The sequence below is a fragment of the Pinus tabuliformis genome, chromosome X (genome assembly GCF_031772625.1).
Source record: "Pinus tabuliformis cultivar Carrire ecotype Pingquan chromosome X, CPIR1, whole genome shotgun sequence".
Taxonomy (NCBI): Eukaryota; Viridiplantae; Streptophyta; class Pinopsida; order Pinales; family Pinaceae; genus Pinus; species Pinus tabuliformis.
The window spans coordinates 528,502,573-528,518,107 of NC_142308.1; the positions used below are offsets into that span (position 1 = coordinate 528,502,573).

Consider the following 15,535-nt stretch of genomic DNA (forward strand, 5'->3'; position numbering starts at 1 on the left):
CCAATAATCAATATGGTTTTCATGTTATGGTGGTCATGGTATCAACAATATGACATGATGTAAATGTTGCATCGAGTTGTGTTATAAAGCTCCATGGGCAGCATGTATTTTGTTGATTTATAAGTGTCATTGAAGATCGAGGATGGTGTTCCCCCAAAGGGGAGGGGTTTGTAACAACCCTTAGTTGATTTTCTATATAAATAAAATAAGACCAAGGTCATGAGACACGTATTCCAAGCTGAATGTTGAGCAAAACATATTGATGGGTATCACTAGTGATTAATAAATGGCTATGGAAATTAGTAAAGGATTGGTAAAGGAAAGGAGACATTTATTGGCATTTATGTATGAAAATAAAGGAAAATAAGATAAGAGGGATATGAAAGGTCACAAATTTGTATGCTAAGGAAATTTATGGAAAAATGAAGGAAAATGAAGAAAATAGAGGCCTCAATGATAAAAAGGCTTATGAGGATCAATTGCTAGCTTTCGACAGTTTGGTTAAGCATTTTGACAGTTTTTGGGTGGATATCTCTTCTATTCTCTCGTTTTCTCATACTATTGCACACTTAGAGTATTGTTGGAGCATTATTGGAGCACATTGACATACATTGGATATGGAGAAAAAAGGCAAAGCAAAGTAGGGAAGCGTAAGAGAATAGTTGGATCAACATCTTCAACTGGATTGCTTTGCAGGTAACAAGTTGCATGTGTGATTTCCTTACTGATTTATGGATGCATGGTATATGCATGTGGTTTTCTAGTTATGTGTTGTCATTAGCATGGAGGATCACCTAGAGTGACAGTGGATTTAGCCTTGCGTTGCCATTTTCTAGATAGCCATGGTGTTGTGGGGTTTTCCACTTAATTGTTTTCTGATTGGTGCTCATAATTCCTTATGGTTGTGGGTTGGAACAAACGCTTTGGAAGCCCTAGAACAACTTGGGTTGAGTTAATATTCCTGAAGCCTAGGTTGGGAAAAATTCTATGGAGCCCTTGGTGGTTTGAGCTACTAGTCCCTGGAGTTGGGTTAGATAAACCCTTTGGAGACCTGGAAGGTTGTGGGTTGAGTTACTAGTTCTTGGAGCCCTGAAAAACTTGGGTAGAGACCGATCTAGTTGGTGTTAGTGATGTTCGACCCTAAGGTGGAATCAATAGTTGAGGGTTGATGTGGTTTGGTCCCTGGAAACCCTAGTTTGGTTTTGTTTGGTTTATTCCATGAGATCCCACATTCATTCTTGGAATATGGCGTGGGGGTGATTGGTTGAAAGAGAGATTTTGTTCAACCCAATCTATGGTCGGGTGGTATGTAGAAATCCTTGACTTGGTTGGTATTTTCATATGTTAATAAGAGTTATTCTTCTATTGTGATTCATGTATATTTGTGGTGATTATGTTGGTGATATTATGGTTGAGTTTCCATGGTTTCTATGTTATGTATATTACTTATGGATTTTGACATGTTTTGATGAATGCATGAATGGTTTATGAATGCATGGAATAACAGATGTTATTGAAACTATTATGAGAGGACATTAAACCTTCTTGGTGATTCTCATATAAGTCTCATACCCCTATGATCATATATGCATTCATGACCTGTATTGTACATGTTTGCCATATATTTGATGAAATGACTGTCATGGTTAGGCCTGGTTAGGTGAACTTTCTGACTCAAGTTTGAATGTTTAGCTTTTTTACATGTCTATAATGATTCTGAGAAGTCTTAGGTAATGGTCTGGAGGTTGACCTGTAATTGTGGCTCATATCTCGAGATCGCACCTTCTGAACTGGACAATTTGGGTCACAACCACACTCAGGAAATGTTGTGCATGGAGTTGGAGGTCTTCAACTGCACCAAGGCCTTGTTGTGCATGTGGTTTGGAGCCTACGTTAGTGAAAAGGAGCCCCAACGCAGGGTTTGGTCACCCGAGGTGGTTATTTGGCCCATGAGCGTCATGTAGCCCTAAGGGATGTTATTAGTTGTCAGTTTGTAGGCACCCCACTTCGTTAACTAGGGCTTGGAAATCAGGTCATGTCATAGTAACTCTTCATCTCTTGTTTAGCCTGGAAGGCCGATGAAATTGGGTAAACGTGGGAGGGGTCGTTACAAAAAAAATAACAGGCTTTTCCTACACCAAACCAATCTCTCTCATCAATTGCCTAAGCCAAAATATATCGCATGTTATTGAATCTTAGTTGAATATAAAGTAATTGTATGTTGGTTCCTTTACTCCAACTCACACTAACCAAGAAAAAGGAACACAAAACTAGATATTGACTATTCCTAAATTATTTATATTTTGGTGTGTTTTCTAAAAGCATTCAATAGTGCTCTGCAAGTGTGTATTTACAAAAATAGTTTGGATATTTTGTATTTTTAGAGTAGTGATATTAGTTGTAATGGACTAATTTATTTTCTCAACTTTTTTACAGTGCTTAAAGTGCATGGGGATTGTAATTTTTTGTTCAACTAACCAAAAAACTCAAAGGCCTCTCCTACAAGCTAAGCTTGTCTAAGTAATCATTTCAATGCATACAATAACAAATATTAAATATATCCTATCATAGGAAGTTGCTTAATTGATACAGAAGTTTCACCTTAGATAATGACAAAGGTGTCCCCTAGTAAGATTTTTTATGTTGTTTGATACACACTTAATATCAATATCTACCAGCAACATCTTCCAACCTGAGATATTAGAATGAAGTAAATACATCTTACAACTCATCAAAACTATCTTTTAATTAAATATTACATAACGTATTATCTATTATGTCAAATGCACCAATATATTTTATCAAATTGATTGAAATCTTACACCTAACCCAACCAACCACATAAGTGTCTTTATACAAATGATGTAATCCATGTATTTGAGTGAATTTAAACCTTAATTTTAATATAATGAGATAAATAACCCTACTTTACTCATTAACCAAACTTTGTAACTATTAATAAGATTTTGAAATGAATATATGATTTTCCTAGTACTGTTCAAAACTTTTTAGCTAATTGAAAGACTATTGAAACTCTAAATATTTCCCAACACAAATGCAGAAATAAAAATAACTTTTTTGGTTAATGCAATGTTCGAAATAGTTTACTTAAATGTAACAATGAACCAGTAAAATAATTAACTATAAGCAACCTTCGAATAGGCAATTCCTTTTATTGAAAACGATGAGGCAATAAGTGTAACGGACCGAAACAATCTAATTAAAATAGACTCATCCAAATTTAATAATTAAAAATATTTAATAATCGTTTATAATTGTTATTGTTTTTAAGTTTTAAAACTTAATTGATATCTATTTTTTTTTCATTATAAATTATGAGTATTATATAAATTATAGAGTAGGAGTATTATATAAATTAAATAGCACATAAATATTTATTTTGATGGTTAAAAAACAATCATTTAATTTATATGATTATATTAATAATATAATTTTTTAATTTCATTAATTAAAAGCAATATTTATTTAATATATTATTAATTTAAGTAATAATAATTTATTAATTTTAATAAAAATTAATAAATTTATAAAATATAAATTTTTATTAAAAAAATATTAATTTTGAAAATTTTTGAGAAAATAAATTCATAAAATTTTTAAATTAAATTTATTTTAAATTTTAAGAATCTGTTTAAAAGTTTTAAGCTTTAATACTCTTTATATATATATATGAAATTTTTTAAAAGTTATTTTCATTTTAATACTCTTTATATATATATGAAATTTTTTAAAAGTTATTTTATATATATATATATGAAATTTTTTAAAAGTTATTTTATATATATATATATGAAATTTTTTAAAAGTTATTTTATATATATATATATATATATAATTATAATTATAATTATAATGTAATTATATAATTTTAAATTAATAATAATTTTATTAAACAAGATTTTTTGGAAAAAATCACATGAGATAATTTTTTGGTTGATGTCTTTCAAACCAACAAGTGTGGTTCATCCTCAGGACTAGATCACCTATGAGGATGAATCACACTTGTTGGTTCTAAACGCGTTTGCCAAAAAATTTTCTCATGTGATTTCTACCTAAAAACTTTGTTTAATTCATTATGGATCACAGAAGCTTGAAGACAGAAATAATAATAATTTTATTAATTTTAATTTAAAATTATCATTAACTTAAAAAATTTAAATACATAAAATAATCAATATTCACCAAATACCAAATATACAACTTATTCCAATTAATAAATATATATATTTACTAAGTGTAAATTCATGAAAAGTTTGACATTTTGCACCTACCAAATATTATTATTATTATTATTATCATGTTTTAAGGTCAGGGCCAAATCATTGGTGTATAAGACTCCTTGTTTGTAGGACAAGGGAACCACTTCCACTCAAGGCATAGGTACTCTACCCTTTTGGGTTTGAACTTGTGACCTCTTAAAAAGAAACACATACTTTTATACAATGATGTGTGGTGAGGCCGGTGGGTTTGTTGGGTGAAACCCAAGAGGTCAGGATTCAAATCACACTGAGTATATTTTCCTACTATGGTGTGTCATAAGAAATTAATATATCTGTTTGCAGGTTATTGGATATACTCTTGGTGTTGTAGTAGCAGCTACCAAAATTGATCCCGGAAGACCAATTCACCATATTGTTAAAAATCATTTAAAAAAAAAAAACTCAAAAAACTATCTTACCACCATGGCTACATATTTACTTTTCCGCTTTCTTTTGAAAACTTCTAGATACTACATATTATACAAACTTTTCTACTTTCCTTTCATAAGTACTAAATACTACTGGTTATACATACTTTTCTGCTTTCTTTTTAAAACTACTAAATACTACTTATTATACATACTTTTCTGCTATCTTCAGTTTGAAATCTCTACCAACTCTACATACGTTTCTGCCTTTTGTAACGCCTTCCACGCCATAAAAGCGGAAGGAAGGATAGGTTGGCAGTATTGTTTGACTGATCTCTGTACGGGAAATTTCCAGCTTTGACGTTACCATAAAATATAAGAATAAAAATCCAAAATGTGACTACAGTTATTACGTGTATATCCGATCTTCAATTTCAAATCTATGAAAGCAATTGAATTTGAGCCTGAAAGATATCGTGAAGGACTTGGTTGCGGAATCATGGAAGCGTTCAATGAAGAAAGCGCCGTGAAAGTTCTCGATGAACGATTTCAGAGATTGGGTGGTACAGCTGGCAAAGTCATCACCTGCAAAGGTAAAAAAATATTTTCTCCAAATTGAACAGAGTTCCCATCTTGTTAGCTTTGCGGCTTCATTTTTTTTCATGCAGAGCATAATATGAATTTGTTGAACTATCAACAGCGGCTGTGGCATGGGGGCCGAAGCAGCCACTGGTTATTGAAGAAGTTCAAGTAGATCCACCGAATTCTCTGGAAGTTCGCATTAAAATCACCCACACCTCCCTCTGTCACTCCGACCTTACTTTCTGGATGCTCGAGGCAAGTGTGAAATTTAATCATTTCATTCTTAATTCAAAGTTATTTCATTCTGTTCAAATTTTTGGAAGTATCACCCAGTATTGTAAGAGGATACAAGTAAAATAAATGTAAATCTCATGACTCTAAGAGTTTTGATGTTTGGAATCTATTTGCAATAGTCTTACTGATATTGTTACCAAAAATTTATACCGTGTTGTTACCAAAAGTTTAGCCTATTAAAAAAAGTTTTTTTATATGGCATGCAGGATGCGAAACAATTTCCACGCATATTTGGCCACGAGGCTGCAGGGTATGCTGCCATTAACCTGAAAAAAAAAAGATTAACTTTTTTTTTTAATTAGGCTAACTTAACTTTAAATGGAAGTTGGTCTATTTATTAGTTTTTATTTAAGTGAGAACATCTGTCATAACTCAATTACCAAATTAATAGTAAAAATAGATAATTATTAAATTAACAATAAGATGTTAATCTCTAAGTGCTAATACGGATAATAGGAAATACAAACTAACATATGATCCTTGCCTATTTATTGGTTGATTGAAAAAAAACCGATTCGCTGAGAAATAATTGATTGATAACCATTGATGAATTGCAGGATTGTGGAGAGCGTGGGAGCAGGCGTAACAGGTCTCAAGGAAGGAGATCATGTGATTCCTTTGTTCGCTGGAGAGTGCGGAGATTGCGTTTACTGTAAGTCGAAGAAGACCAATCTATACGGAATCTTCAGAGTCGACGCCTTCAGAACTGTGATGCGGAGCGATAACAAGTCTCGTTTCTCTATTTCTGGAAAACCGGTCTATCATTTCATGACGTCAACGTTCAGCGAGTATACTGTCGTTGATTATGCCTGTGTTGTCAAAATCAATCCAAAGGTTCCTCTGGAAAAGGTCTGCCTTCTTAGCTGTGGAATAGCGACAGGTCCGTCACCCCATTCATCACTCCAATTTGCCATGTTACTTTTGGATATTAGACAATCTATATAAAATCAAGATCGAGATTTAATACAGAAATGGAGGGAAGGTTAGGTCACCAGTTCTTTTTTTCCAAGGGGTGAAACTCTGGAAGAAGTTCGCTTCTGGGTTAATTTAGGAGTGGTATCAGACATATACAATATAGTCGTGTCATGGTACATCAAATATATACAAAATAGTTGGAACTAGCGGAACTCGAGTGGGAGGTTATCATTAAACCCACCCAACTATCCTTGATATCTTCCTGGACTTAGGTTAGATCAACGGTTCGGAAATATAAGTATCATGGATTACAAATGAGGTATTTACCAATAAAATATTAATCCCATGCACTAAGATAGTCATATAATAAATAAAATTTAATTTAAATAACAGTAAATTAGTAGCTTATAAATATTAGACCCCATGCAGTAATGAATAGCTTACTTACTTTCTAACAAATATTCAACATCATGTAGTAAATTAATGAATGGTTTATTTACTTTTTATTTTATTTATTGAATATTACTTATTCTTATTCAACTAATGAGATGTAAATATAGTGAGCCAACTAAATACAGTGAAACAATTATTCATTGACCACACAATGCCTCATATTTGTTTGGCATAAGTATCACTTACAAATATATATATATATAATAAGACAATCATTCACTTACTACATAGTGTGATATTTGAGACAATCATTCACTTACTACATAGTGTTTGATATTTGTTTGACAAAAATATTATATACAAATATAAATTCAATTCCAATTTGGATTTGATTTGATTTGATTGAGCCTATTAAATCTAGTAACCTATCCCTATTTGTATTATTTGAAATGAATTTTTATAATTTAAATTTTTTTACATTATTTCCAGATAATTTTAAGAGTTGAATTTATTTTTTTTGTTTAATTTTATATATTTAACAAGGAAAAACTAAATATTATATAATAAAAAAAAATTAACTTTTAAATAGTGAAAATTTTATAATTTGTTTTGAAATTTTAATTTTTTTATAAAAATATAATCAAATATTTTGTATGTTAAGAATTAGTAAAATTTATCAATACTAATTAATAAGATTGGTTAAGATTTTTATACTTCAAATATATATATATATATAACTTTCTATACATTATTTATATAAATATTATATAAATAGATTTTTACTAATTTTTTTTATACAAAGAGTATAAATTAAAATTTCCATTATTTATTTAGATATTATCACATAAATTATTTGAATATTATCACATTTTAGCTATATTTTTTTTATTCAAATACTATATAGGGAGAGTATGTATGCCTTCATATACTTAGCAATGAAACAAATAATAATAATCAGAGAGTCTCATACACCAATTTAGTGTCTGGCTTGGCTATAACTTTAAAATTATATAATAATAATAATAATAATATAAATTAGAATTTTCCAATTACTATTTAAATATTATAACATAAACTATTTAAATATTATCACATTCTTAGATAAATAGATTCTGACTATATTCCTTTTATCTAAATACCATAAATTATTTAAATATTATAACATAAAGTGATTCTAGCTAATATCATCTAATAAATACTCTCGCGATATTCCTCTTATCCAAATACCAAGAATTAAATTATTTCAAAAACTATTTAAAAATGATCACATAAACTAGATTCTCTTGGGATTCCTCTTATCACAAAAACAATGGTCATATTATAAGTCCCTGCTATTTTCCTCTTATCCAGGTACCATAAGATAAACCTAACATGGATTTGTCATCATGTCTAAATATAGGAAATAATATAGGAGTTATTTACGGAGCCTGTTGAAGAATTGTCTAAACTCTCAAAAGTGGTTGGAATTCCGGTAAAAAAATTTAAAAAATCATGCATAGTAGTGTTTGAATCATATTTTTGATAGTGAAAATAAATTCAGCACCATCAAAAACTTCTAAAACACTCAAAATATGAAAATTAACAACCATAATTAAAATTTAGAAAAATTTCTATCAAATTATATCAAAATATAACCAGAATTTCCATAATTTTTAAGAGAAACCACAATCAAATTACGATAATAACATAGCCTGCCTGCTTCTTATCGTCATCTCTCGTGACCCAATGACATTTATGGTTATCTGATTTGCTCTCTGCATCGAATAATATTCTTCGTTATCTGATCTGCAGGAGTTGGGGCCGCATGGAATACAGCTAACGTACAGTCTGGATCAACAGTAGCCATCTTTGGTCTCGGCTCAGTCGGTCTTGCGGTCAGTAGATTTTCACCAACCTTACAGCTTGTCTTGCTTTTTCGTGTTAATTATTTTTCCTTCACCCGCCAAGCTTACTTTACTTGAGCACTGGCAGCGTGATTATGATTGATCAAAGTAGAATTGAATCCGCGTTTATGATAAAGAGCAATAATTTAACAGGGCTTCAATCAACTGAATTATTTATCAAAGTTATATTAATAAGTATATTTATCAAAGTTATAAAAATATATGTATAATTTTGATAGCTATAGTTATTATATATTTATTTATTTATTTATTTTATTTTATTTTTCTAGGTTAAGACTAAACTAAGTACCCACGGGGAATTGAACCAGTGACCTATCGCAAGGAGTGCCTTAACAGCGCACCCATTCACCGTCAATCCAAAGCCCCGTGGGCTTAGTTATTATATATTTATTATAAGTGTAAAATTTTTATTTTTATTTTGTTTAATATATTACTTTATTTAGAGGGAGAATTGAATTAGCAATTTTATATTAAAGAATGGTTTAACAGAGCACCCAAATGCCTTAACAAAACACCCAATCATTATCGTCTATCTAAAACTCCGTACACCCATCAAAACTATAATAATAACTATATTTTATTAACGGAGCTTCAATCAACTGAATTATTTATCAAAGTTATATATATATATATATATATATATAATTTTGATAGATATAGTTATTATATATTTATTATAAGTTTGTAAAATTTTTATTTTTATTTTGTTCAATATATCACTTTATTTAGAGAGAGAATTGAATTAGCAATTTTATATTAAAGAATGTTTTAACAGAGCACCTATCAAAAAATGCCTTAACAAACCCGATCACGACAGTCTATCTAAAACCCCATACACCCATCAAAACTATATTAATAACTATATTTTATTATAATAAATTACTTTCTTCACTGATCCTATCGTTTATGATAGAGAGCAATAATTTAACAGGGCTTCAATCAACTGTATTGTTTATCAAAGTTATATTAATAACTATATCTATCAAAGTTATATATATATATATATATATATATATATATATATATATATATATATATAATTTTGATAGATTTAGTTATTATATATATTTATTATAAGTTTGTAAAATTTTTATTTTTATTTTGTTCAATATATCACTTTATTTAGAGGGAGAATTGAATTAGCAATTTTATATTAAAGAATGTTTTAACAGAGCACCCTTCAAAAAATGCCTTAACAAAACAGGGCTTCAATCAACTGAATTATTTATCAAAGTTATATTAATAACTATATCTATCAAAGTTATATCTATATATATATATATATATATATATATATAGATATAATTTTGAGAGATATAGTTATTATATATTTATTATAAATTTGTAAAATTTTTATTTTTATTTTGTTCAATATATCACTTTATTTAGAAGGAGAATTGAATTAGCAAATTTATATTAAAGAATGTTTTAAACATTACCATCAAAAAATTCCTTAACAAAACACCCTATCACAGTTTACCTAAAACCCGGTACACCCATCAAAACTATATTAATAACTATATTTTATTATAATAAATTACTTTCTTAACTGATCCTATCATTTATGATAAAGAGCAATAATTTAACAGGGCTTCAATCAACTAAATTATTTATAAAAGTTATATTAATAGCTATATCTATCAAAGTTATAGTTATATATATATATATATTATATATATATATATATATAATTTTGATAGATATAGTTATTACATATTTATTATAAGTTTGTAAAATTTTTATTTTTATTTTGTTCAATATATCCCTTGGGAGAATTGAATTAACAAGGAGAATTGAATTAATAATTTTATATTGGAGAATGTTTTAACATAGCACCCATCAAGCCTTAACAAAACACCTGATCACCACAGTCTATCTAAAACAACCCCGTACACCCATCAAAACTATATTAATAACTATATTTTATTATAATAAATGACTTTCTTTACTGATCCTTTAATAGGTTGCTGAGGGCTCCAGAGTGCGAGGAGCATCCAGAATAATTGGAATTGACACCAACCCTAACAAGTTCCCCAAAGGTAAATGAACAGATCCACACTTTTGTAACTTATTAAGTTGTTAACGCACAGACTCAATCCATAATTTTTTTAATTCCCTGCAGCCATGGCCCTAGGAGTGACGGAATGCATCAACCCTAAAGACTACTCCAAGCCCATACACGAGGTATATTTTTATGTCCTTTTCAATAAGGCACTATATCTGAAATTCTGTGTACCTGATTGCAATGGGCATCTTTTATATTTACATGCTCAAGAGATCTTGTAAAATCTTGCTCTTGCTATTGAGGAATTAGGAGGTAACCTTGTTACATAGTTAATGGTATAAAAGGCTCCTATGAAGCAAACATGTTATAATTTAAAAATTAAAATTAAGTGATGAAGATGAAAACAATCGGTCCTATTCTTTGACCTGCAAATTAAATTCTTGTTAGCTCAAGAGGTCAACTTTCTAGTAGGTGATACGAGAAAGAACAGATGGAGGCGTGGATTACAGCTTCGAGTGCATTGGACATGCAGACATAATGTACCAGGCATTCCTATCAGCACACGATGTAATGTCAATTTTCTTTCTTTGCCTTTTTTCTCAGGAAATAATTGTTCAAGTTTTCAGACCCCTAAACCTCAACTGATGATGTGTATTAATTTGGCACAGGGGTGGGGTTTGGCAGTGCTGGTTGGAATCGATGCAAGCTCGCGAAAAGTAAGCATTAGTCCATTGGAATTTTTCGATGGGAGGAGGATAGAGGGATCAACATTTGGGGGATTCAGGGGAAGATCCCAACTGCCCGAGCTGGTGGAAAAATGCATGCACAAGGTGCAAACACATACATGACATCTGTTAGTTTTCAAATTTGTTTTTAATGGTGAAGGATATCAACATTTTCTTTCATTGTCATGGCTGTTGCAGGAGATCAGGGTGACAGAATTTATTACGCATGAGCTCCCTTTTTCAGACATAAACACAGCATTCGACTTGTTGATTCAAGGAAACTGCTTGAGATGTGTGTTGCATCTTTGAAATGATCCACCAACCTAAAATACTATAAGTTTTTCCTTGGTCTACTTTCTGGCTGAACAATCCATGCATGTCAGATCATAGTCTTGTTTAGTTCTTGGCATTGAGCTAGGCAGTAAATCTATATATATTATCATACTCTAGTTTAGTTCTTGGCATTGAGCCAGGTAGTAAATCTATATATTATGTTCTACTAATAATGTTATCTTAAAAGACTATAGACTATATTTATATGATACGTTGTTGGGAAGTCTCATTGCAAATTACGCGTTTTTCTGTCTATTTACATGGTATGTTTTTGGGAAATTTCCATTGCAATGTGTTTTTATCTACTGCCAATGGAATATTAAAATTTTTTCTTTCGTTCACACAGGATTAACGCAAGTTACAAAGTAAACTACTTATCCCACCAACAACAGAAGTGTCCGAGACATATTAAATATATACTCTTTTAACAGAAGTATCGGAGACATTGAATACATACACTTTTAACATTTTGAAGAAATGGAATTTAAATAGGTTAAAAGTTGTTTTTCCAGTGAATTTTGAAGCTGAACCCTTGTATTTCAATGGTGATGTGAATCATAGTTAGATAAAAAAAGTTTGTATATATAGAGTAATCGAAATCTTTTTAAATTAGTTATATAAAAAATTATATACCCCAATTAAGTTAGTTATATACAAATTTATATACTTAAATTAATGTATTTTTAATTTTAATTTAGATTTAAATTGAACAATTTTGTGTTTTAATAAATATTTATTAATATTATAAATTTATCAGACAAAACTTTCAATTTTTTTAATTTTATCACTCTATTAACTGCAATTCTCTTTAATAACATTATTCAATTAATATAAAGTTTGTTTCTTCACATATGCTTGTGAAAGTGAGTAACTTTAATTGTTATTTTTGGTTAACTATAATAAAATTGATACTTCCAATGCATGGTTTATAGTGAAAATTTTGTTGAGTAGTTTAGTAGAGTAAGATGTTTATATATTGTTGTAACTTCTTATGTTGATTCTAAGTGTTTTTTTGAAAAAGATAATAATATAAATAAATTTAAAATATTGAAAGTTTAATCTTGTGAAGTTTTAAATTTTTTTTTTTATATGGTTATTAGATTCAAGATTGAGATACATCTAACAAAGACATATACATGAAACATGAATAGCTATAGTTAATTATGGTTAATTTATGTTTATTAAAGTTTATGATTAGTATAAAATTAATATATAATTAGGGTATGTAAGAGTAAAGGGAGTCATTATTGATTACAAGGAATGAGGATTGTTGGTGAAATATGTTACAACCCACTAATTATTATTGGGGATTTAGAGAAAATTATTAAATCACCAAATAAACATCCTACTTAAGTAGTATTTCTTTATCCAGAATATTTACTCAAGTCAATAAAAGAAGTGGTAAGATTTGAGAGCATTAAATTCTTCCATGTGCTTAAGGCACTCAATCAACAAGAAAAATCCTTCGCTAGTAAGGAAATTTGTCTAGAACAAGGAATTTGTCTAGAACAAGGTTTTCTTAGATTAAAAATCATGGAATTAACCTTTTGTTGATGGTAAAAAATGACCCCATTAACATGTGAGAGAGACCACCCAGTCAGAGCCCCAACTAAGCCCTTATCAATTTGATGTAGTGGTTATGACTGGTTCAATTATGTCTAGTTACCCCCTCTCTCTCTATGTTGGCTTATAGTATATCTATTATTTACCAATAGAAAGACAGAAATCAGATTTTCCCTCTTGTTGTGCACATGCAAGCAAGCAGATCCTTAAGTTGACTTTATGGCTCAACCAAGCCGCAACTAAGGTCTGCCCCTATGTGAGGAGACTTTTAAAATGCAAAATTAAATCTAAATGCAAATCTACTCTAATATGCAAGAAAAAACTAACCCTATCTCGAATTGGAAAACCAAATAAGCAAAAACCATGTAATGAACTACAAAAAGACACAATATCATGTTGTCAACATACCTGGTAGTGAATTTATATAACTCCAAAAAGATGGAAGTATGATTTAGCTCCAATGAGAGTATGATCCAGCTCCAATATCCTTACCAACTCATTATGAACCATCCAATTTTCCTCCCAACCATATCCAGGAAGAACTTCTCCACCTGGAACCCCTGAGCTGCAAAAGCTCACAAGCAGTACCAAAATACAACAATAGAGAGATTTGCAAGGCAAACTAAGGAAGAAAATTTTCACTTCCTCTCAATACCACTCATGTTCAAGCTCAATAGCTAGATCTACTTAGGATTTTAGTAATAATTTCATATTTATTTTAGAGGCAATTGGATACTCTCCATATCTCTCGCTTTCACCATCTTCTTCAAGCCTCTTCCACTCTTGGCATCATAATCCACACACCCAAGTGAGAATACATGAGACTCATATATAGGAGGAGCAACCAATTCTTGTCATAAAGGAGTAATATGCATGTCTTGTATTCCATTTAAAGGAGTGTAACTTATGCCATTAATGAGAGGTGTGTATGCCTTAGTTAAGGAGAGTGTAACATATGCATTAAAGAGAGCATAAGAGGAATATTTTATGACATATATTTAATGAGTGTAAGAGGAATATGCCATTCTTTGATGAATCCATAAAATAGAGAGTAATGTATTATTTAAAAAAGAGAGAGAGTTACATAGAGCCATGAGAGTCATGAAGAAGAGAGGTGTGAAGTGATTGAGGAGATGAAGTTGACTTGTAATTCATTTTTAATAATAATATCATAGTCTCATAAAATATAATAAGAATATTAAGGATTCAGTCAAGATTGAACTATTATGATTGATTAATGATAAGTTAAGTGGTTTTCCTTCAACTATGCTTGATTACCAATTTATGCAAGGTGATTTACTATTTTTGGAAAGTCATGCTTTAGATGCTAGACATGACTTTCTATTTTTAGACAGTCATCCATAATTGTGAGAATGACATTTTATTTAAGGAAATTCATCCATGAGCTGCCGATTTTCAATATCCATGAGTGGTATTTTTCTTCCAGAGAATAGGGATTCCGCACCCCTATTTCATGCATCTCTGTACCTATGTAAATTGAGGACTTCAGGCCCTGATCTACTCCAAAGATCCAAGGTTCCAAAAATTGATCTTTTAAATATTCAAGACTCTAAATATACAAAACTCCACGTCTTTATATTTCTTGGATTTAGGTCTCCAAGCCCTAATTTCCATGTCTTCTCATCTACTGTGCTACTGTGAGATTTGCAAGAAAAACTAAAGAAGAATATTTAAATTTTTTCTTTCATTAACACAGGAATAATACAACTTACCAAGTAAACTACTTATCCCACCAACCACACAAGACTGCCAATGGAATATTTAAATTTTTTCTTTCGTTCATACAAGAATAACACAAGTTACAAAGTAAACTGCGTATCCCACCAACTTATCCCACCAACCACACAAGACTGCCAATGGAATATTTAAATTTTTTCTTTCGTTCATACAGGAATAACACAAGTTACAAAGTAAACTGCGTATCCCACCAACAACAGAAGTGTCCGAGACCTATTAAATATATACTCTTTTAACAGAAGTATCAGAGACATTGAATATATACTCTTTTAACATTTTGAAGAAATGGAATTTAAATAGGTTAAAAATTGTTTTTCCAGTGAATTTTGAAGCTGAACCCTTATACTTCAATGGTGATGTGAATCATAGTTAGATAAAAAAGTTTGTATATATAGAGTAATCGAAATCTTTTTAA

General features: G+C 30.1%; 1 protein-coding gene across 1 annotated transcript; it reads left to right on the top strand.

Annotated features, from left to right (window-relative positions):
• The first annotated feature begins 5,147 nt into the window (after nucleotides 1–5,147).
• Nucleotides 5,148–11,775, top strand: LOC149141046 (alcohol dehydrogenase 3-like). The gene is made up of 10 exons (XM_089451133.1): nucleotides 5,148–5,241; nucleotides 5,349–5,485; nucleotides 5,731–5,774; nucleotides 6,082–6,404; nucleotides 8,624–8,706; nucleotides 10,700–10,775; nucleotides 10,859–10,920; nucleotides 11,213–11,308; nucleotides 11,410–11,571; nucleotides 11,665–11,775. Exons 1-10 carry the CDS (start codon nucleotides 5,148–5,150, stop codon nucleotides 11,773–11,775), a joined length of 1,188 nt encoding a protein of 395 aa, XP_089307259.1.
• Nucleotides 11,776–15,535: the final 3,760 nt, after the last annotated feature.

Excerpts from the sequence above, each read along its gene's own strand:
- LOC149141046 (XM_089451133.1), top strand. The coding sequence starts at position 5,148 with ATGGAAGCGTTCAATGAAGAAAGCGCCGTGAAAGTTCTCGATGAACGA. Across the intron at positions 5,775-6,081 it reads TTTGGCCACGAGGCTGCAGG|GATTGTGGAGAGCGTGGGAG; the intron begins GTATGCTGCCAT and ends GATGAATTGCAG. Across the intron at positions 8,707-10,699 it reads TCGGCTCAGTCGGTCTTGCG|GTTGCTGAGGGCTCCAGAGT; the intron begins GTCAGTAGATTT and ends ATCCTTTAATAG.